We start from the raw sequence: 25,353 nt of genomic DNA, 5'->3' as shown, positions 1-25,353 counted from the left end.
ATTTACAAAATTAAGAAACAGTTCACACTTAATTCTACATATTCTATTTCTTCAGACTAAAAATTCTATATCGGTACTTGTAAGGCATGTAGAATGAGGATATACCTGTTTATAAACATCATCAACATGTCTGTACGATGTGTATCATTATGATATCAGTGTGTGGGACCCATGTAACTTTTTTTATTATCATACAAGCCAAAAAACATGAAATGTCAGATTTTTATAGCAACATAATACCATCTAAATGAGATATAGCACATAGTACCCACCAATGTTGATGGCGAAATCTGTTAGAATATCTTTCAAAATCAGTTGGTTGAGTATCGCTGAAAAATGGGAAAAGTTTGACATTGGTTAGAGGGTACAACAATGGTGGGTACTTTGTGCGACATCTACATTTAGATGTATTGCTGTAAAAGAGTTACAACAAATAATATATATATCTGAAGCAGCTGCCATCATTAATTGTTTTGACATGTATGATAAAAAAATCGTATTGGTCCCTGTACACTTCATATGAATAACATGAGAATGGTATTTTGACTATGTAAAAACAACTTGTTTAGATTGACGTTTAGTTAACTCTAATTGGTCTTCATAGGCGGTATTCATTGAATATATGTTATGTAGTAGAATACATCATTTCTGAAATGTCATGTTACAGTAGTCCTATCATTCTCTATATGCTTGTGTCCTTTCCTCAAATCGTATTTACTGAAGATATGTTATACAGGTTGGTCGACTGCGTCCATCGTGATGCTAAATAAGATCAGCTAATAATCTTGTAATTTTTCTTGATTAATTTTTATCACAGAAAAAGCAGCATTGTTTGATTAATTCTTCTACAGTGATGCATGATTAAATATCAGTGGTTCTTAATTTACAGTGACTAATTGTCACTGTCCGTTGTAAGAGAGATCTCATTAAAAAATCTTTTTGTTTTGTTCAGAAAGGATTAAACTATCTTCATGAGCATGTTCCCTGTTTTTTTTTTTATTTTTAAGTCCAAAAACCCCCCAAAAAGATTTTCAATTTCTATCTTAAAGTATCATTTCTTTAAAAAAAAAAAAAACATCAGAATATCATAGTTGTCTCTGTGTTGTCTGCCTAGTACGTGTTTCCATTTACATCAAATGGTACAGAAGTTGTATGTATCTATAGACTCTTATCCTCTAGCATCACAAAATTATTGAGAGAAACAGCTACCTTTCTAAAATATTCCCAGCAAAAGTTTATTTTCAGAAATAACTATAGGTTTGAATATGAAAGGGTTCTGCAATTGTGCATCTATTCACTTCCAATTGTTCCTTGAATCATCGACCAATCTCCATTTGGACATTAAGAGTTGATAACATATAATTGTGCTTTCTTGAATTGCTTATTGCAATTTCCAGTGGTCTTGTGAAATATTTATATAAAAGATATTAAAAAAGTGCTTGTTTCATGTAGATAATGTTAATTGTATTTTGGAAAGTAGGTTCCATCTTAGGACTGCAAGACAGACATGTGCTATGATATTTTAATTTTCCCTGCATAAATTTCTGTTCAATATCTAAAGATGTGTAATATCTTACTGCAGTTCTGGATTTAGCATAAGACAGCAAGTTCAGTTCTGGCAACAGAGATGGCAGGCTGTTTCATGGCATCTGAGACAGTCTCTTCAGTTTAATCACCATCAGTGATGACTAATGCATTTTTTGTGGCATCAGCAACAGCATATGCAGTTTTAATGGCGACAGAGACAGGCTCTGCGATGTTTTTGGGTATCAGAGATGGCCTTATGCAGTTTTTGTAGCATCAGAGACAGTATGTGCAGTTCTTATGGTATAAAAAAGTGCCAACTTTTGTGGCATCAGGAAGCTAAATCTGTATTTGAGCAGTTGCTGTGGCATCCCTCTCAGCCAGTTCACAATTTATCAGTAGTTGCTGTGGTACCAGAAAATAGCCAGGTCAGTTTTTTGTGACATCAGAGCTTTATTATTGGAACAAAACCTCTAATAAATAACATTTTCAAACCGTGGTTCACTTCTGGTGAAGCCTGAGTAATTTGCTGAATATCAGCAGTTTCTTGTGGTTGCAAAGAATACTGTAAAGGTTGTTATTTTCAAGGGCTTCAATCTTTTACTGTATTCATATCTTTTCTTACAGGATGGAAAATCTGCAGTATTTTATTGGTAAAATTTCTTTCCATTATTTTCCTTTGACCTTCAATTACGGTCAAGGACAGTCATTGTATGAATTCCTAGCTTTACATTCTTTTAATCTGTTTTGTATGAAGAGTCAGTAAGCGGAAACATGATGATTTCAAATCGACCTTAACATCACAAGATGGTCAAAGCATTGTTTCTCCTTTCAGATCCTTTTTAAATGACAATTGGTTCTTAATAATTGCATCCTAAAATGCTGTCATCAAACAACATACCACTCTTTATTCCTACCAACATCAGAGTTTTTCAAGCCAGATTTGACATCTTTTCCAACTGGTTTCCTGACAGCTGTCGTTTAAATGTTACTGGCTTAGAAAATATGATTTATCGCCACAACTATTGTTGGTTTTCTGATAGCTGCTGGTAGCTACTCCAAAGACAATGGTTTTCTGAGAGCTGCTGGTAACTATTCCAAAGGGCAATGGTTTTCTGAGAGCTGCCGGTAGTTCCCCCAAAGACAATGGTTTTCTGAAAGCTGCCGGTAGTTCCCCCAAAGACAATGGTTTTCTGAAAGCTGCCCGTAGTTCCCCCAAAGACAATGGTTTTCTGAAAGCTGCTGGTAGCTACTGCAAAGCAGTCTTTGAGAGCTGCTGGTAACTATTCCAAAGGGCAATGGTCTTTGAGAACTGCTGGTAGCTACCCCTATGGACAATTGTTTTCTGATAGCTGCTGGTAGCTATTCCAAAGGGCAATGGTTTTCTTAGAGCTGCTGAAAGCGATCCATAAAAACAAAGTTTTTTTGAGAGCTGCTGGTAGCTCCTCAAAAGACAATTGTTTTCTGAGAGTTACTGGAAGCTACAATGGTTTTCTGGGAGCTATTGCAAGTTGCTCTTTGGTTGTCTGAGAGCTGCTTATTGCTGTTCCTAAAGACAAAGTTTTTAAGAGCTGCTGGTAGCTCTTCTCAAAGAAAAAGGTTTTCTGAGAGTTCCTTTAGATAATGTTTTATTGACAGCTGTTGGTAGCTCTACCTAAGGACAAAGGTTTAAGAGCTTCTGTTGGGTACTCCTGTCATCAGGGTTGTTCTGAAATCTGTTGGTAGCTACTCAAACCAGCAATGGTATCCTTGCCGAGTTACTAGCTACTACTCCAGACAGTGGCATCCTTGACATGTTACTTGATACCACTATTCATATTGGTAGCTGGTAGCTACTACTAAGGACAAAGGTAGTGCGAGAGTTACTGGTAGCTATTTGAAAGACAATAGTGGTATCCTCACAATATTGGTGGTTACTCTTTTACCTACTGACAATAGTATCCTCGCCATGTTGCTAGCTCCTAGACCTACTGACTGGTATCCTCACAATATTGGTGGTTACTCTTTTACCTACTGACAGTGGTAGCCTCACCATGTTGCTGGCTTCTCCTAGACCTACTGACAATAGTATCCTTTCCATGCTGCTAGCTCCTAGACCTTCTGACTGGTATCCTCACCATGTTGCTGGCTTCTCTTAGACCTACAGACAGTGGTATCCTCACCATGTTGCTGGCTCCTAGACCTACAGACAGTGGTATTCTCGCCATGGTAGTGCGAGAGTTACTGGTAGCTATTTGAAAGACAATAGTGGTATCCTCACAATATTGGTGGTTACTCTTTTACCTACTAACAGTGGTATCCTCACCATGTTGCTGGGTTCTCTTAGACCTACAGACAGTGGTATCCTCACCATGTTGTTGGCTTCTCTTAGACCTACAGACAGTGGTATCCTCACCATGTTGCTGGTTCCTAGACCTACAGACAGTGGTATCCTCGCCATGTTGGTAGTTCCTAGATCTAATGACTGGTATCCTCACCATGTTGCTGGGTTCTCTTAGACCTACAGACAGTGGTATCCTCACCATGTTGCTGGCTTCTCTTAGACCTACTGACAGTGGTATCCTCACCATGTTGCTGGCTTCTCTTAGACCTACTGACAATAACATCCTCACCATGTTGCTGGCTCCTAGACCTACAGACAATGGTATCCTCGCCATGTTGCTAGCTCCTAGACCTACTGACTGGTATCCTCACCATGTTGCTGGGTTCTCTTAGACCTACAGACAGTGGTATCCTCACCATGTTGTTGGCTTCTCTTAGACCTACAGACAGTGGTATCCTCGCCATATTGCTGGTTCCTAGACCTACAGACAGTGGTATCCTCGCCATGTTGCTGGTTCCTAGACCTACAGACAGTGGTATCCTCGCCATGTTGGTAGCTCCTAGATCTAATGACTGGTATCCTCACCATGTTGCTGGTTCCTAGACCTACAGACAGTGGTATTCTCGCCATGTTGCTAGCTCCTAGACCTAATGACTGGTATCCTCACCATGTTGCTGGCTTCTAGACCTTCTGACTGGTATCCTCACCATGTTGCTGGCTCCAAGACCTACAGACAGTGGTATTCTCGCCATGTTGCTAGCTCCTAGACCTACTGACTGGTATCCTCACCATGTTACTGGCTTCTAGACCTTCTGATTGGTATCCTCACCATGTTGCTGGCTTCTCTTAGACCTACAGACAGTGGTATCCTCACCATGTTGCTGGCTTCTCTTAGACCTACAGACAATGGTATCCTCACCATGTTGCTGGCTTCTCTTAGACCTACAGACAGTGGTATCCTCACCATGTTGCTGGCTTCTCTTAGACCTACTGACAATAACATCCTCACCATGTTGCTGGCTCCTAGACCTACAGACAGTGGTATCCTTGCCATGTTGCTGGCTTCTCTTAGACCTACAGACAATGGTATCCTCACCATGTTGCTGGCTCCTAGACCTACAGACAGTGGTATCCTCACCATGTTGCTGGCTTCTCTTAGACCTACAGACAGTGGTATCCTCGCCATGTTGATAGCTCCTAGACCTACTGACAGTGGTATCCTCACCATGTTGCTGGCTCCTAGACCTACTGACAGTGGTATCCTCGCCATGTTGCTAGCTCCTAGACCTACTGACTGGTATCCTCACCATGTTGCTAGCTCCTAGACCTACAGACAGTGGTATCCTCACCATGTTGCTGGCTTCTCTTAGACATACTGACAGTGGTATCCTCACCATGTTGCTGGCTTCTAGATCTAATGTCAGTTGTATCATCACTGTGTTGCTGGTTTTTCCTAGATATATTGACATCGGATTCCTCAACATGCTGGCTGCTGGCTTCTAGACCTACCTAGAGTGGTATACTCACTTTTGCTGGCTTTTTTTAGACCTACTGACTGATAATCTAACCATGTTGTTGTCTTCTCCTAGACTGAATGACAGTGGTATCTTCACAAGTTGCTTGCTACCCCTAGACCTACTAACAGCATTATCCTGTTGGTAACATTTGTTAACTATTATTTTCTTTTTCTTGTGGGAAAGGCATACACATAAGAGTGTTCCTAGAGCAGATGTTTGGTAATCCTACAGACAAGCTCGTTCCTACAGCAGATGTTTGGTAATCCTACAGACAAGCATGTTCCTAGAGCAGATATTGGGTAATCCTACAGACAAGCTTGTTCCTAGAGCAGATGTTTAATAATCCTACAGACAAGCCTGTTCCTAGAGCAGATGTTTGGTAATCCTACAGACAGGGTGTTCCTAGAGCAGATGTTTGGTAATCCTACAGACAAGCATGTTCCTAGAGCAGATGTTTAATAATCCTACAGACAAGCCTGTTCCTAGAGCAGATGTTTGGTAATCCTACAGACAGGGTGTTCCTAGAGCAGATGTTTGGTAATCCTACAGACAAGCTCGTTCCTAGAGCAGATATTGGGTAATCCTACAGACAAGCGTGTTCCTAGAGCAGATATTTGGTAATCCTACAGACAAGCGTGTTCTTGAGCAGATGTTTGGTAATCCTAGACAGGGTGTTCCTAGAGGAGATACTTGGTACACCTACAGACAAGCTTGTTCCCAGAGATGATGTTTTGCTCTCCTACAGACAAGGGTGTTCCTAGAGCAGATACTTGGTGCTCCTACAGACAAGCTTGTTAATTTAGTTTCTTGTTGTCTTGTACATTTCATTTGGTTTAAAGGACCTGGTAGTTTATGTCTTGGCATGACAGAATGAATGGAGTGATGTACTGATGGTCATTTCAAACATGTTCCATCTCCTCTCCTGATCATGATACACTATATATACCTTGATCTTGGCTTTCCCATGTGGTAATCTAGTGCTGTCAGTTAATAACTCCTCACTAATGTGTTTTCCTGACTTACTCTCTGTCATTTGATCACTCATGTTCATGTCCTTGTATTTATGAAAAAAAAATTAAAATAAAATAAAACTGGTTGTATCCATATTGCAGATGCTATTCAATTTCTGCCACTCCTGATTGGTCATTTCCACATGCTCGCTCACTCCTGATTGGTCATTTCCACATGCTCTCTCACTCCTGATTGGTCTCTTCCACAGAGTCTCTCACTTCTGGTTGGTCTTTCTGTATATGCCCTCAAACCTGCATTAAATGGTCTTTTACAAATATTACAGTTTGGATTGGTCATTCGACATGCTCCAACATTTCAGATTGATCTATTTCCTGTAAAAAAAAACTTCCTTCTTTTAAATTTGTTCATTCTTCATGATTGGCAACTCCATCTCCGTTGCTTTCCCCATGTCTGATTTTATGATCTCCATGCATTTCTCCATTTGTGATTGGTTTACTATTTGGTATATTTCTAAAAATCCTTCCACAGGCTCTTAGCTTTTCCAAGAGCTTTTTACTTTATCTGCAGTGAAACACTTTACAAATTTTGAAGGCCAACTAATAGATTCTTCCACCTTGTGAACAATTTTGAACGGTTTCAGTTAACATGGCATCCATGTTTTTGTCATTGCCTTTAAAATTTCTCGAATCTGACTACTGTTTTTTCTACAATATCTTTCTTTTTTGCTATTCATAACTGTTTTAATATCTTCAGGCTTCTAGTCCTCTTTGAAGAATCAACTTCATGCTCTTGAAATTGTATTCTTTGGCCAGAATGATTTAAAGGAACAGTAGATATATTTCAGTAAATCTTTTGGTTGGATTGCTATACATGTATTGCAGTAAATCCTTTGATGGGAGCCTTTGCTGATCAAGTCATATTTTAACTGAAAAAAAACTATCCATATATCTTCTCAGATTGCATTTTTGGCTTAAATATTTTACTCTTAAGTATATCTTAAGTGTATCATTCTATAGCACCACCATACAAGGTAATGTATCGTGATGCTGGCCTTTGTCATGAAACAAGTCCTCTCTCTTCAGCTCAAAGTACACTGTACTTCATTATTCTCATATTTCTTCTTGCAGTAATGAAATGCTTTTTTCATACCATAAAACACTAGTGTTATATTTTTTTGGAATTGAGTTCCTGGTAATCTCCATTGGAGTATACAAATTTAAAATTGTAATGTGCATTTCACATATTTCCAACTTCTCCTCTTTATCCATGATGACAGAAATTCTTGGCAGATATAGAGTGTACATACTAATTATGTGTCTCCAAAATATGACCACGATTGTTGCTGTTAAATGTTGATCTTGGAACGGTTTCCTTCTCACTGGATTGTACTCGTGTGAATAGCGTATAGAAGAAAAATTCAACTACTAACTTTCACTCATTAACCATCAAGTAGTTAAATAACCAATTTTAGACCTTGAAGCATATATCTCCACTAGGGAATGTATAAGACTATCCAAATTTGTGCTGGTTTCCATGGCAAATCAGCTTTGCCTCTTATATCCGTACAAAAGTATGCCAGGCATAGCTGATCCCATTCACCTACATCGCACATACAATAACAATATGATTCTGTTAACTCAAAACTACATGTTGATTTCAGAAACACAGTTTACGTCCTTTGGAACGAACACGATTTGTTCATGGTTTAAAAGGTGTAAAATAAACTGGCTATGTATATGCTACCATACAAGACTCTGAACCTGTGACAATATTTCTTCCTGTGAAGACAAAAGATATGGGAGGAAAGTAATAGCCACCTTGTGCAAAAAAAAAAAAAAATGTTTTGCTTCCAGCCACTCATTTTTCTTTGTTATGGTTGATGAAGAATCCTCAAAAACGATGTCTTGATTCCACTGCTTTCATCAGTTGGAGTATATAATATTATGTGTACTTCGCTGTTTGGTACTGAGCATAGCAAAATTGGTGTCGTTAGTTTGTACAGGGTTTAACATCCTCACAACTGCTACAATCAAAATTCCCAAACATATTGCGGTGTCATATAGCACTGAGAATCCGACAGTTTCAACTGTATATTTTGGATGCACATTACATAACAGTGTAGCTGAACTTCTAATTATTTTAACTGTGGATGTAAACAAACTGCCCATGGCTCCAAGACTGAATTTACAGCAAACCTTCAAAAAAATAATCTCTTCAGTTGGTACAGTGACGTATCATCTTCTTGTACAGGACCTGGTGTTCATAGTCTCATAAACCCTCAAATATAAAATACCTTTCTGTAGAATGTATACACATGTGTCCTTAAAATGTTTGTATTTCAAGAACCTCAAAACAGGATCAGGGGAAAAGGATGAGTAATACTTTTTGCCAAAGAGTTAGATTTTTTTTCTGTGATATTGGTCATTTAAGCATTTTCAGTATAAGACAATGTTATCAAAAGTGCCAATTTATGTGCAATAACTGAATCGAAAATGTAAAAGAAACTAATTTAAAAATACTGTTCAAAATAAAATATCAGATATTTGACAAAGAGAATTTTCTAATGTAAACATTTTAGAATTTCATATTATGATTACGAGATCTCATTTTTCTGTAGTTTCTAGAAACGAAGACTAATAAACTGTAAAGGGGGAAATCTTCTGGCCTGGACATGCAGATAATACATGTCCCCAGGTTATCAAATCTCTCAACTAGACAGCCGAGACGAGACTTAATGCCTCTGGGACATTGCTGAGTAGATGGTTTTCTGTCCCTGTTGATCTTCTTCAAACCATTACCTCTTCACGAATGTTGATCCAGTAGTCTTCTCACTCTGATTCTGAAAGTAAAATCAAGAAATTATACATTTTGGGTCATATTTACAATATTGGAACATGATCACCATATAATATCTGCTACATGCCAAGTTGTATGAGGTCTAATGTCCTCTATCCTTCCGTTTATTCTTCAGGTCCCGTATCATTATGGATATGGATACAATAATTTAACATGCCGCTGTCTGCAGAGGTACTAATGAAGTCATTATAGAAAATGTCCCTAAAACCATTATAACTTAATTGGTCCATAGTGCTAAGAGCAGTTTTCAGATGTCCTGCTCCATCTATGAGTTTGATTATGTAGATCTACATAGAAATAAGATAAATTAATTAGAAGAAAATCCTTGATAAGAATATAATCCAATTAATGTTCAGTAAATATATTTAAACCTGTTAAACTGATATAGGATAAAAGTCTTGTAAATCAAAAAGTGCTTTATGATGTTCATGCCAGTATGACAACATCCAGCTACAAAACAAATTAAAACAAAAATACTTCAGTACCGATACAATGTGGATGGACAGACGGTGGATAGACTTATTTAATGAAATATCCAATGGACAGCAGAACTCCTCATGGAGAAATGATATGCTACTTAGGCTAAGGCATGTTGATACTGCAGACAAAATTCTACTGGAAATTATTTGTAAAGAAACATTTTTCCTATTTCCCTACACATTTACATGAAGTTATTTAAATAATTCAAAATAAAAGCTTTATACACTGGTACAGGAAATAAAACTAATGTGTTCTGAAAAGCTTTTTACTGCTGAATTTACATATTGCTCCAGAACTTTCAAAATTAAACAAAGGGTAATTTTACATTTAGCAAGACACAATTTCTGTATGCACCTGACTACATAATTAAGATACACTGTACCTACACAAACTCAGGTGAATATGGTTTAAATAGTAAAGACGGTATTATAACCAATATTTAGTAACATCAATGAAGTTATATTCCAGATAAACTTTGGCATCAACAAGAAATGTCTGTCTCTCTGTCTGACATCAATGACCTTGAAAGTTGGTCAAGACTATTTAATTGTGCTTAAAACAATGCTATTGGCTCAATATCATGACACTGGGACACTTGCTTAATGAGAAGTTGTTTAAAGATCTTAACGCATTGACCCCTGTGAACTTGAGGTCAAGGTCATTCATTTGAACAAACTTGATAGCCCTTCATCCTAGTATGCTAGCTACTGGCCCAATATCATGACTCTGAGCAAGATCGATTATTGAGAAAAAATAATTTAAAGGGATAAGGTGATACCAGCCACACATTTAATAGCCAGATGGATGGCCAGCGGACCGACAATATATGCTGCATCACAGCAAAAATGAACCAATCCATGGAATTCTTATATTTCATCTTTCATACAATAAAGTTTGATCAGGAACTTAAATCAAGAGATGCAGACATATAAATTCCTCCACTCTTTAGCAAAACATAAATCGAAGGGCACATGCTTTATTTGTAAAATAAACTTTATTTTTCACTGTTATTATTCTGCTATACCAATCTAAAGGCGAGTCAAAATTATAATGTAAACAGGAATCCACCTCCATGCCACCAGAATCTGCCCCTGAAAGATGAAATTGTGTAATGGTTCCAAAATGCCAATAACTTCTAGTGTGACTGATTGGGCTTCATTCATCCCCTGGTTTTACTTACAGATGAATCAATCACAATCTGTGTTATAGGAGGGTGCCATTACAATCAATGGGTTATAGATAGGATGCATTCACAATCCATGTGTTATTGATAGGCAAATGCCATCACTAGTGTTAATGATAGATGATGCCATCAGAAATCCAGGTGTAACAGATGGAAGGATGCCATCACAATCCAGGTGTTATAGACGGGAGGATGCCGTCAAAATCCAAATGTTGTAGACAGGAAAATGCCATCACACTCCAGGTGTTATATATCGGAGGATGCCAATACAATCCAGGTGTTATAGACGGGAGGATGCCATAACAATCCACCTGTTATAGATTGGAGGATGCCAATATAATCCAGGTGTTATAGAGGCGCGGATGCCATAACAATACATGTGTTATAGACAGGAAAATGCCATCAAAATCCAGTTGCAAGAGATTGGAGGATGTCATCACAATCCAGGTGTTATAGATAGTAGAACATCACAATTCAGGTGCTAGAGAAAAGATGTCATCACAATCCAGGTGTTGTAGACAGGGAAATGCCATCAAAATGCAGGTGTTGTAGACAGGAAAATGCCATCACAATCCGGGTGTTATAAATAGAGGATGTCATCACAATCCAGGTGTTGTAGACAGGAAAATGCCATCACAATCTAGGTGTTGTAGACAGGAGGATGCCATCACAATCCAGGTGTTGTAGACAGGAAAATGCCATCACAATCTAGGTGTTGTAGACAGGAGGATGCCATCACAATCCGGTTGTTATATAAAGGAGGATGCCATCACAATCCAAATGTTGTAGACAGGAGGATGCCAGTACAATCCAGGTGTTGTAGACAGGAGAATGCAATCACAATCCAGGTGTTGTAGACAGGAAAATGCCATCACAATCTAGGTGTTATAGATTGGAGGATGCCATCACAATCCAGATGCTAGAGATAGGAAGATGCCATCACAATCCGGGGGTTGTAGACAGGAAAATGCCATCACAATCCAGGTGTTGTAGACAGGAAAATGCCATCAAAATCCAGGTGCAAGAGATTGGAGGATTTCATCACAATCCAGGTGTTGTAGACAGGAAAATGCCATCACAATCTAGGTGTTATAGATTGGAGGATGCCATCACAATCCAAATGCTGTAGACAGGAGGATGCCATCACAATCCGGTTGTTATATAAAGGAGGATGCCATCACAATCCAAATGTTGTAGACAGGAGGATGCCAGTACAATCCAGGTGTTGTAGACAGGAGAATGCAATCACAATCTAGGTGTTATAGATTGGAGGATGCCATCACAATCCAGATGCTAGAGATAGGAAGATGCCATCACAATCCGGGTGTTATAAATAGAGGATGCCATCACAATCCAGGTGCTATAGATAGAGGATGCCATCACAATCCAGATGTTGTAGACAGGAAAATGCCATCACAATCCATGTGTTGTAGACAGGAAAATGCCATCACAATCCGGGTGTTATAAATAGAGGATGTCATCACAATCCAAATGTTGTAGACAGGAAGATGCCATCACAATCTAGGTGTTATAGACAGTAGAACATCATCACAATCCATGTGCTAGAGACAGGAGAATGCCATCACAATCCAGGTGTTATAGATAGTAGAACGCCATCATGATCCAGATGTTATATATTGGAGGATGCCATCATAATCCAGATGCTAGAGATAGGAAGATGCCATCACAATCTAGGTGTTATAGATAGTAGAACATCATCACAATTCAGGTGCTAGAGATAGGAAGATGCCATCACAATCCAGGTGTTGAAGACAGGAAAATGCCATCACAATCCAGGTGTTGTAGATAGTAGGATGCCATCACAATCCAGGTGTTGTAGATAGGAGGATGCCATCACAATCCAGGTGTTATATATTGAGAATGCCATCACAATCCAGGTGTTGTAGACAGGAAAATGCCATCACAATCCAGGTGTTATAGATAGAGGATGCCATCACAATCCAAATGCTGTAGACAGGAGGATTCCATAACAATCCAGGTGTTATAGATAGGAGGATGCCATCACAATCCAGGTGTTGTAGACGGGAGGGTGTCATCACAATCCAGGTGTTATAGACAGGAGGATATCATCACAATCCAGGTGTGATAGATCGGACACCATCACAATCAGGGTGTTATCGATGGGACACCATCACAATCCGGGTGTTATAGATGGGACACCATCACAATCAGGGTGTTATAGACAGGAAAATGCACATCACAATCCAGGTGTTGTAGGTAGGACAATGCCATGACAATATTGGCAGATATTATTGATAGGACACCATCACAATCCAGGTGCTATAAATAGGACGTTATTACAATCCAGGTGTTAAAGACGGGACACCATCACAGTGTTTCTCTAAGTATAGAAGAAAACAGGTTGTATCTACACTCAGTTCTCTTCTGGTATTTGTCATACAGTAATTTATGAGGATGAACTTCTTTCTTAGTCTGTGTAGTATAACTGGTGAGGATGCAGCTTTTTCCTTGTTGCTGGAATCAGTAACTCATGAGCATACAGTTCTTTGGTTTAAACTTCAAATTTTTAACACTTGTAATGTAGATTCATACAAGTATACGTGTATATCATTTTCCAAGTGATGGACATCAGTCGGATTCCTTACTGGTTCTCAGTTCTGTTGATTAGTGATGTCTCTTAACTAAGCTTCTTCTACATACATATCACTGAAACTTCTTGAGCTCTATATGCCTGCCATGTTAACTACAATGTTTGAAGCTACTAAAATTGTTTTCTCTGGACATATTCCATAAGGAAACTTTTGATATGGACAATGATGTGATTCATGTACATATAAAGTACACAGGAACATTAACTAATAACTGATACAGCATTAGTTTCCAGCAATGTTCCTACATCAGATATATGGTATCTTGCACTTAAATATATCTTGTAAGTTTCTTTTTTGGCAAAAATTCAGTAAAATGAGACAAGGTAGATTTTCACGCTTACAGAATATGTCTGTGACAGTCTCTATGAAGTTCACACTAAATAGTGGTATACTTTCACATGGTAGTCTCTCCAGGACTGTTTCTACACTTCATAAATGATTCACAGTTAATCCAACTGTTATTACATTTTTTCTAAGGTAAATGTCCACACACCTTATGCTAATCAAACAAGGTGACATATTCATATAAAATTTCAGTGTTGTTTTCTTATTTCCAGCATCTACATGCCACGGTAGTATATTAGTATCTAATCCACGTAGATGGACGTGTTTGGTTGGCTACTTCTCTGTGTACCTTCTGATTTCATCATAAATGCTTAATAAGAATATCTCAGACGATTGTGTGTGCCAGGAAAGTGGCCTTGTTGAAAAGTGACGACATCGACTATATTTTTGTGAGGAACATGGCCTTTATTGTTCCTTTTTTAGACAAAACCAGAACAATGGTCTGTGTTTCAGAGATTGAAGTGAAGGCTATTGTCTTTAATTTTCTGTTCCTTATCGAGGCAAAATCAAGGCAATATTTTGTATTTATGAGGAAAATGACCTTTACTGTCCCTTTTTGAAACAAGAAAATTATTATGTGTTTGAAAGGAAAGTGGCATATATATATATTCCCTTTTTGAAACAAAGTAAAGACTTATGTCAATATTTTTCAGAGGAAAATGGTCTTTACTGTTCCATTTTGAGGCAAAATCAAAATTGTCTGTGAGGAATGTGTCCTTTGCTGTCCCTTTTTGAGACAAATTCCATGTCCTGACCAGTAGATACTCCCAAGGACTGGACATTTCCTTGGAGTAAAACACCTGAAGGTGTCAACTTCATGTACAGACAAGATCAAATGGAATATCACAATGCAACTGGCTGGCCTCTTCATGATCAGTGGCTGTCAGGAATCTCCTCACATTAATATGTCCAAAAACAGTCAATGACTTCTTCCTTATATATTTGAAGAAGGTATCAGTAACTTACAATCTTTAATCATGACATTTTGCTCTTTGCAGTTGTTATATCCCACAATTCAAACAGTAATTCCATAGTATGTCACATTAAGGAGTTAAAATCCTCCAAAGTAATCAAACATATATAAAGTGTTTAGAAATGTTGTGAAAGGAATAACACTGAAAATATATTTATTAACTGTCTTGCAGGCATGTCTTTCAATTCTTGATAACAATACTTAGTTGCATTAAAATGGGTGATATTTTTGTTAGAGAAATATCTTATCAATAAACTACAAACCTTTGGACAGCAGTTTTTGTTACAATGTAAAAGTGTTCACATACTGCTTCTGAGCTAAAAGGACTGTTTTTTCATACATTAATATGCAGCTTCTGGCTAATTATGGTTTACTACAATTTATACCCCCAACACGATATAATTTTTATTGTGTTATAAATGATAGACTGTTATCATTATGAAAACAGTGAAAAGAAAACTTACTCAAATATTGTGACTATATAGGCCAGTGATAGCAATAACAAGTGGTGATAAGATAAGCAATTAAATACATATTTCAATACTACCACTACTGTAAGCTTTCTCATTTCTGAAATAAACTACACTAATTTAAATACTACCACCAGTAAGCTTTCTCATTTCTGAAATAAACTATACTAATTTAAATACTACCACCTGTAAGCTTTCTCATTTCTGAAATAAACTATACTAATTTAAATACTACCACCTGTAAGCTTTCTCATTTCTGAAATAAACTATACTAATTTAAATACTACCACCTGTAAGCTTTCTCATTCCTGAAATTAACTATACTATCTGATGACAGCAAAAACAATTAGACAGGTACCCAGGCTAGTAAACATTTGTATTTACTTAAATAACTTCACAACAGAAACAACAAAGATTGTACATTTCAAATGATTTATTCAGATAGCGGTGATGTCCTCTAAAATCTGAAATAGATATTTTTAAAGACAATAAACTGCTGATAGTTAAAAGATTTCTGGAACTGCAATTAATTGTAATAAAAAATCCTACCTTTTCTTTACTCAGGTCTACTTTTTTGGCCTCACTGATGATGGCTTGTTCAATATCTGAAATTAATTGATATTAATATAAAAGTAAAATACAGGCATAGAAAAATATTAACTTGTTACCAATAAAGAAAAGACATATCTAGGCATATGTTAAACTGTATTGAAAAGTCACATATTACATTAGTTTTAATTAATAATAGTAATATTTGAAGGGGATTTATTTTATGTAAAACTTGTGGTCATTAAATGAAGCAGGAAAATATATACCCAATGATTATTTATACCATGTATTTTAAATATAATATCGTAGGCTTGTACATTGTATATAAAAACACAAGTGTCACATGTTTAATAAAGGCAACATTGCACGACATTTCAAAACTAGAAATGAAACAGCTATACTGTAATGGTAAATGGAAAATTCTTGTTTCTTATTGATCCTGAATATCTAATAAAGCCTGTATGAGAAATGTGCTAGCTGTACTGCAGACTGACCCATGTCTCCTGTTGTGGATTTTGCTATTGCATCTTCTGCAGCTCGCTTCAGCTTTGCCCATTCTTGCCTGGTCAGACGCCTCCTGGGCCTTGCGATGGGTTTGTCAATAGGGTTTACCTGTTTTTCTATTGTTGTTTTATTAGTGTTTTGAGATTTCTCATCAACCTCAAAATCTTCATCGCTGTTGATGTCTTCTTCTGAATAAAGAAATATAAACCTTATACTACAAATCTATCATGCCACAACTTCATGAATACATTTGTTATGTACTTTTTGTGGGGAACAACTATGGTCAGTAACACATTTCATTTGACTAAATACTTGTTGAGGGGATACTTTAATTTATTTATAGATATTGTTTTATCGTATCTTGATATAGTGTGTAGTGTGATATAAATAGTATTAAGAGAACGATGCCTACTTACCCCACTTCTTGACTTGGGACCCAGCTACACTTTGTGATTTCACCTGTAACTTCTGATTGTTCACGGCTGGTTTAGGCTTTTCCTCAGACTTTTCATTCTTGCCCTCTTTTGATGGACTAGATGTAAAATAATCAAATCTTTTCATAGTACAAAAGGAGAATGATTTTTTTAGATTAAGCTAACTTCTCTATTTGACCTACTTTGTCTGAACTCCTCTATATCGTTAAGGAAGCACAGCCTTTGTTTAAACAAGTTAAGTCTCCTTCACTCAACAATGCTCCAGGCCATATATATATAGAGGATATTGAATGGTTTCCTGTTGAATATAACGTATTTCTCAATTATGACAGAATATCAATATTTTCATGAGTGCGAAGCACGAGCAAAAAAAAATCAAAATATTCTGTCACACAAGTGAAATGTATGTTATATTAAATGGGAAACCATTCAATTTTCTTTTAATTGCATTTTTTTGCTAAAAAACAAAATTGAAAACATCGAAAAATTAATAATGTCAAAAAGTGCGAGAATTGGTATAACATTATTCATGACATCGTCTCTTTGTGACCCATGTCAACTTGATGGCACCATTTTGAAAGGACTGATCAATGCAATATAAGTGTTTTCTGTTGTTTTCAGAGAATCTGTACATTAAAAAGCTAACGCCAAGTGAAAATTTTGTGTAAAACTAGTCTGAATATTTCAAAAATAGAGCAAAATAAGCTATTTATCTATCTTCGCTCTGATTGGAAAAATCGGCAAGTTTCAATGAGGAGAATACAAAGGTCCGCTCTGATAGGTCAAAACGAAAAACTTATATATTCACTGCAAAATCTTATATTTTCACTGCTCATCGCTGCAATGAAAATATAAGTTTTATCAGTTTGATAAATTTGTATATTTCACTGGCAAAAATGCAATGAATGGTTATATTCTCTTATCCTTTGATATTGGATGCTCAAAGCCTACATTTATTCCAGATTCATTAAGCTATTTTAGACTAATGGGTTTTAAAACCTTTCCTGTCATGTGAACTACAAAATAACTACTAGTAGTGTAAAAGTTGAGAATATAGGTCACCTTGCTAGTTCTTGCTAGCAGAAATTTCCATTTAACCTAGTGGTAGAATGTTTACTTTGGGAAGAGGTCACTAGTTTGAGGCCTGGCGCGGGCAGGCTATTTTTCATTACTCCTTCCTATATCAGTAGTACAAACTTATGCAGGAAAAGTTTACCTTGGTTTACTTACATTTGAGTTCGTTTTCGAGCAGCGTCTAGTGTTGACTTCAGCAACAAAATCATATCCCTGTCTTCTGCGCTGTTGTCTCTGATAGAAAATCCAAAAATAGACCAGTCAGATACAGGACAAATCTCACTAAACAAGTTTTTCTTCTTCTAAAGATATCAGTTTCATTGTGGCGAATACTGACTTGTGTCTGTAGATAGCAAAATAATCATCTAATATCATGAGGCATGAAATTCAGAAGTAAATACCATTTATCAAATTGACTTCAGATAGAAATAAATTTTCATTCTAACCTTGCCTTGGACATTATTTCTGCCAGTTTCAATGATAGCGTCTGAAAGAAATAACAAAAATACTATGCAGGGTGGGTTACAAAAGACAGTGTTGATTCATTAAGAATAAGAAATGTCTGGCTTGACAGTACATCCATTAAGATTTCCACCAGTTATTGTGTTGAATTCCACATTCACCATTCCGTTATCCTTTAACAATCATACACAGTAAAACCGCATTAAAATCATAGAACTGCTCCATTATAGTATATATGTAAAGATAAATTGCCTTGTATTCACAATAAAAAATAGGAACTATTTAATATCAGTAAGGAAAATACATTTCCTCTTTAGATGTGGAGCAATGGTCATTTGTTTCTGATAGATATTCAATTTTCCTCTATATGTTTCCTCTATACATCAACATCAGAATATTTCTGTCATTGAAATCCTACCTTGATAAGCCTTGCTGTTTCACTCTGCTTTACAGGTTTGCCTGAAACGTAACAATATTTTTTTGTTTATTTTATCACATGAATCCAGAACATCTATCAGAGAGGCCTGTAATGTTCATATCTTAAATATACATGTAATACACCTCTAAAAATCAGTTTGTAACAATACATCTAACTGTTACAGAACTTTTATGGGAATAACAGGAAAGCAAACGTGTATTGATAATCATTATTATCTAAAAATTCTCAAAGCAAACTGATATATATCTGAATATATAAACCGAATTAATGCAAAAGGAGACAATTTCTGGCTTGTTTATTGTCCAAACAAAAAATAAATAAATAAATAAATAAATACATGTAAATTGATAGACTAGATGTTCTTACCAGTTGAGTTTTTACCAACAGCTTTCATCACCTCTGAGTTCGAAGTTACAGAACTTGATCCAGCAGCCACTTGTGTAGCAGGCTTCAGAGTGGAGTTGCCAGTCATTTGTGAAGTAGCCTTCAAGCCAGCTTTGCCTGACGACTGTGGTGTCGGCAGTAGAGCAGTTTTGCCTGGTTGGGATGTAGCATTAGGAGCTGGTTTGTTGGTCAACTGTGATGTAGAATTATGAGCTGGTTTGCTAGTTAACTGTGATGTAGATTTAGGAGCAGTTTTACCAGCTAATTGTGATGTTTGTTCGGAATCTGTTTTTCTCGTCGGTTGAGATGTAGGTCTTGTATTTGTAGCTTTGCCAGCTGATTGTGATGGAGGTTTAGATGTCAGTTTGATGGGTGAATCATTGGCAGATTTAGAATTTGAACTGGCTGCACTCTGTGATCCAGAATGTTTTTGATCCCTGTCTTGAACCTGCCCAGACAAAGCCCTTTCCACTGCTTGTGATAGTTGTGAGACTCTTTCAGGTCTTTCCGCTGATTTTGACAGTGATGGGTTTTTATCAGTTGTCTCAGTTTTGAAACTTGATCCAGAACCCTCCTGTTTGCTACTACTGGTGTGTTTGCCTGGCTGACCAGCTAAAATAAAAATACAAACAAATTGTAATTATATGGAGAAAATTGATGTGGTCAGACAGGCGACTCCAATACTTTACACATCTTAATGGGGAATCGAATCCCCGTCACCTAGGTGGAAGTCAAGTGTACAACCAATGCACTACCCGACCACACATATCTCTTTGTACTATTTTCATAAAATTACTATTTACAACAAAAAAAACCCATTATGCTTTAGCTGCTATATAACTGATTACGGTAGATGACAGCTACTGTATCTGTGAGACTTACCTGACATAGAAGCTCTGTTGTGGGTCTTACTGGATGTAGATGATGACTGACCTTGGCCTTTGTCTTTCTCCCTGTTATAAAAAAAAAATCTATAGAGAATGTTTGTGAAGGATATAAACTGCAGCAATTAAATTAAATTCTTCAAATTTTCCACTTCGACTGCAAAGTACTACTATATTTATCCACAAATAAGCCACTGTCCACAAATATGGCCACTTCTTCAATTTCACAAAACCATTAATTTTAAAAATATCATAAAACTAATTGAGTGGAAGCTCACCTAGATTTACCCCTCACCAGTAAATGGTGTGTGTGATCACAAGTAATTATTTTTCTATATGTCAAGTGTGACCATGAACCCTAAATCTTTACCAATGACCACAATATTTAATCTGGCATAGAAGTTGATGCTAATATACCATGTGTAGATATGAACAAAATTTGAAAAAGAGTTCATGATAAACCTGGTTATGTACACCTGCTGATTTCATTTCAATTCCAGTGACCTTTGACTCTTTACTTTCAACCAATGGCCATTCAAATCAGGTTTAAAACTGATGACAGTCAATTGCAACCATTGACTATTACCTTTGAAAAAAATCCCATCATAACCAGATCACAACCTAAGCATAATCCACGTTTTAATATGTACAGTTCAAGGGAGACGAATCTCCCCAAAATAAGTACACACCTTCCTGTTTTATGAAGACCAATTCTGAGGACAGACTGAATTCCTGGAGATCGCATGTGGAATGTGGATATCCCCCAGACTGCTGTCAATGGTGATTTCAAATCTGAGGATGCCTTAAAGCTGGTGAGCCACATAAACTACAGAACGGCAGGGCACAGCTTAGCAGTACCCTCGTAAATAGTTTATCAGAGGTAATAAAACTTCTTAAGTATTCTAAATGCTCCAATCGATAAGGTTTGAGTTATCTGACTCTCACCATCTAAGTAAATAAACTAAATCCGTTACTTGTGGTGTAAAGAACAAAATGTTCCTCTACCCAAGGGTTCCACAAAAAGTCTATGAACAATACCTCTACCTGAGGGTTCCCCAGAAAACAAGCTAACAAATACGTACTCTGAGGAATTTTTGCCCCCCTTCTCCCTCCTTGGGGACTAGGTAATTGTAATAATGCTGAAGTTATCTTACTCCCAAAATCGACAAAAAATAAAATTATAAAATGAATTCCCTATTTAACCTCGTCCGAGTTTCAAAACTGGTACATGTATATTCCTCTACCTGAGGATAAATCATCCCACTGAGCCTTGACTTAAGGTTAAAAACTACCTGCCTAAATAATATACTCTCCTATTTAAGGGTACCATGGAGTCAGCTCTACACCAGAAAATGTAAGAACCTGCCCTCCCACCCATTTGACCTGTATACATGACATCAAGTTTAGGCATACAGATCCAATATGGTATGCAATACACCATCCATACAATTGCATTGGCCTAACTTTAGTTTGAAGTAAAGAAATTAACTTTTAGAGACCTTGACCTTTGGCATACAGACATGTGAATCGCATGCAGCACACCATCTTATACCTTATCTTTTACCTATAATTTGTTTTTTTATCTATGTCAAATAAACGTAAATGTATTAAAGTGACCAAGAAAACTAATTTAAACCTCAATGTGACCTTGGACATTGGGTGTCCAGACCAAAAGCATGTCCATCCTACAAATATCCCTAAAAGATCAATGACCCATGCATGTTCATTAAGTAAGAGCTATGACCTAGACATTGAATTTGACAATTACTCTCAATGTGACCTTGACCTTTACTATATGGACATTAGGCATGGGACACAATACCTTGCCACCCTGCATCAATTCTAAAGTTTGAACTTGGAATTAAAATCTCTACCTCATTGTGACCTTGACCTATAGATTTCACTCGCTTTACAAGCTTCTCCAGTGAAAAGAAGAGGAGCAAATTTGGCCCAGAAAAGCATCTCAAAAAGATCATCACACTTACAGATGAACAGAAAAAGCAGTAAATACATGCTTCCCAGAAAGGTTTTGGTGAACATCAAATTTCTTTATTAATTTTTCTTCAATTATCAGTTACACTACTGTAAACGTGGTTATTTTCGCAAAGGGTTAATTTCACGATTTTGATATGTAAATTATACGTGTGTGGATAAATTTCGGGATTGATATACCTTCGTTTGTAGTTTGAGACTATGCAATTTGATATAAAAATAATGTGCGGGGGGAATTTTTGTAATTGATAGGACTCTGCATAATTAGCGTAAATTTCCCCATTGCATAAATTTCCATGTTTACAGTACTGTATATGGAGGAAATTGAAAGTGTGACAAGTCACATTTGGGTCACTAATACCCAATGTGACAAGTAGCCTCAAGTGTGACAGATTCACTTTGGTCTCATATTACCCTATATGGCTTCAAGCATAATAATACATCTGGGATGATACACCAGTGTAGGGACTATTAATAACTTCAAGTGGTAAGTCTCATGTTAACTGACTCTCTGGCCTTAAAATGGTGTAAACTGTATACTGCATTCTACGACCAAAGGAAAAATCACCTTAATGAGCGTCAACTCGAGGTTCAAAACTCCACCTCTATCTGAAAGTTCTATTATTTTTGGGGCCTATCCTCCTTGATTTTTTTTCCTTTGGGAGCTATTTACACGAAATATACTATGTGTGGCTACTGGCTAGCTATTTATACGAAATAGAACTATGTGTGGCTAAAACCTCAAAATTTGGAGTTGGCAGTTGAAATAACCATAACTGCAGCTATTTGTGCCTAAGACCACCATTGTGATTGGTAGCTTGGGATGGCCATCTGTTGGCCACTGGTAGTTTGCTGTTGTTTCCTCTCCCAAGAGTTCTGAGGTGGACAACCAAGGCATGGTGGTGGAGATTCATCACCACATTCCCACATCACATTGGAGCAAGTGTAGCAGTCCTGAAACAGGATCTGCTGTGATTGTTCATGAACAGAAAGCTGGCATGAAGATTCTATCAACTCAGAGCTCAATAGATTCGACTTGCTATTCCCTGGCTGGCATGAGGATGCACTCGACCTAGGCCCTGAAAGAGCAGACTTTCCATTTAGGAGTTGTTCTCTGTCATAAGGCTGGCATGAGGATGTGATCAACGCGGGAGACTGTCTGAAGGAATCAATCACACAGTGCTCTCTAGAGAAATTTTCCTGTCTCTGTCTGGCCCGCATCCTCCGTTTTTTCCTTTTTATTGTCTCCTTCGATCCACATCCCAACTCATCAACAATCAAGCAGGGCCTTGGTTCTGGGACAGATGTCCCACTTTGGGACCACTTTCTGTTCACGGAGTTGCCCTCCTGGAGGTGATGACCCCAGTCCCCAATATTGTCATTGACTGATGGTTCCAGGGCAGGTGACTGGAATGTGGATGTAATCAACCCAGGCTCTGATAGAGCATACTTGGCATGAAGTGATGGTTCTTGGACAGGAAGCTGGCATGAGTGTGCGATTAACTCAGGCGGTCTGAAGGAATCAATCATACAGAGCTCTCCAGGGGATTTCTTCTGTTTTTTTCGGGCCCGGGCCCTCCGTCTTTTCTCTCTCCTAGACTTCTTTGAAACACCTCCTAACTCATTTACAATCAAGGTGGGATTAGGGTCTAGGGCAAACCTTCCGCTTTCGGACCACTTTCTATTCCTGAAGCTGCCCCCTAGGATGTCATCACCCCAGTCCCCAATGGTGTCACTGAGTGATGGTTCAAGGGCAGGAGACTTGCATGAGGATGCCATAAGCTCAGACTCTGATACAGCAGACTTGCCATGGAGTGATGATTCTCTAGGAGGCTGGAATGAAGATGTAATCAACCCGGGCCCTGATACAGCAGAATTGCCCCAGAATGATGGATCTCTAGGAGGCTGGAATGAAGATGTAATCAACCCGGACCCTGATACAGCAGAATTGCCCCAGGATGATGGATCTCTAGGAGGCTGGAATGAAGATGTAATCAACCCAGGCCCTGATACAGCAGAATTGCCCCAGGATGATGGATCTCTAGGAGGCTGGAATGAAGATGCAACCAAACCAGGCCCCGATAGAGCAGTCTCTATATTAAAATGCTGATATGAGGATGAAATTGACCCAGGCCCCAACATAGCAGATCTGCCACTTAGTAACTGATCTCTAACAGGAGGCTGACATGAGAACGTGACCAACTCAGGGAGTTGTCTGAAGGAATCACTCACAAATAGATCTCCAGAGTTTTTTTTCTGCCTCTGTAGGGCCCGGGCCCTCTGTGCATTTCTTTTTCTAGTCTTCTTTGATCCACCACCTCTCAACCCATCCACAATCAAAGTAGTATTATGTTTTGGGACAGATGTCACACTTTGGGACCACTTTCTCTTTCTTGAGGCTGACTTTGAAGATGAAATCACCATAGCTCCCGATGGAGTAGAGTTGCCAATGAGAGATTTCTGTTGGGCAGGAGATTGTCTGAAGGACTCAGTTACAAAATGCTGTGCAGAGAATTTTTTCTGCCTCTGTCGTGTCCTCTGTCTTTTCTTTCTTTTAGTTTTATTTGATCCACCTCCCAACACCTCCACAATCAGGGTATGATCAGGTTTTAGGATAGACTTCCCAATTCTGGACCGTTTTCTCTTTCTTAAAGCTGACCTTGAAGATGCAATCACCAGTGCGCCAGATGGAGATGGGTTGTCAATGAGAGATTTCTGTTGGGCAGGAGATTGTCTGAAAGACTCAGTCACACAAGACAGTTTGTAGGATTTTTTCTGCCTCTGCCGTGCCCTCTGTCTTTTCTTTCTTTTAGTTTTATTTGATCCACCTCCCAACACCTTCACAATCAGGGTATGATCAGGTTTAAGGACAGGCTTTCCACTTTGTGACTCCTCTCTATTCCTTGAGGCTACCCCTGACAAATAAATCACCATAGCTCCTGATGAAGTAGAGTTGCTAATCAGTGATATTTCTTGGGGTGGAGATTGCCTGAATGACTCAGTCACATAGAGGGGAGGGCAAAGTTCTTTGACAGGCCTATCTTTTCCTACACCCTCAGCCTCAACCTCCAAATTCACAGAGACGATGTCGCTGATGACAGAATTGGAGGCAACGTCTCTCTTCGCTTCCTCTGAAGCATTTATGTTCGGAGGTGGCGGTGAAGACATAAACTGATTGAATAGCCCAACACATTGCAGGGGTTTCTGGTCATCTTCTACCTCAATAGGTGGGGTTTGTTGAACATCGCTACTGATGACAGAATTGAAGGCAATGTCTCTCTTCGCTTCCTCTGAAGCATTTGTGTTCGGAGGTGGCTGTGAAGACATTGGATGATGGAATAACCCTGCACATTGC

General features: G+C 37.9%; 1 protein-coding gene across 4 annotated transcripts in view; it reads right to left on the bottom strand.

Moving 5' to 3' along the window:
- The window catches only part of LOC117334823 (serine/arginine repetitive matrix protein 1-like), a 36,330-nt gene that overhangs the window by 2,289 nt on the left and 8,688 nt on the right, over positions 1 to 25,353 (bottom strand). For 2 of the 4 annotated variants that reach the window (XM_033894644.1, XM_033894651.1), the window contains exons 8-16: positions 20,005 to 20,075; positions 19,105 to 19,734; positions 18,718 to 18,758; positions 18,284 to 18,324; positions 17,994 to 18,071; positions 16,746 to 16,861; positions 16,320 to 16,517; positions 15,826 to 15,881; positions 9,135 to 9,175 (exon numbers count right to left, since the gene is read on the bottom strand). In XM_033894644.1, the coding sequence (XP_033750535.1) occupies positions 9,135 to 9,175; positions 15,826 to 15,881; positions 16,320 to 16,517; positions 16,746 to 16,861; positions 17,994 to 18,071; positions 18,284 to 18,324; positions 18,718 to 18,758; positions 19,105 to 19,734; positions 20,005 to 20,075 (1,272 nt within the window). The remainder of the gene's footprint in view (positions 1 to 9,134; positions 9,176 to 15,825; positions 15,882 to 16,319; positions 16,518 to 16,745; positions 16,862 to 17,993; positions 18,072 to 18,283; positions 18,325 to 18,717; positions 18,759 to 19,104; positions 19,735 to 20,004; positions 20,076 to 25,353) is intronic. The other 2 variants (XM_033894659.1, XM_033894669.1) reach the window with 2 other exon arrangements.

This window comes from Pecten maximus, chromosome 1, assembly GCF_902652985.1.
Source record: "Pecten maximus chromosome 1, xPecMax1.1, whole genome shotgun sequence".
Classification (NCBI taxonomy): domain Eukaryota; kingdom Metazoa; phylum Mollusca; class Bivalvia; order Pectinida; family Pectinidae; genus Pecten; species Pecten maximus.
This window is presented reverse-complemented; position numbering and strand designations above follow the sequence as displayed.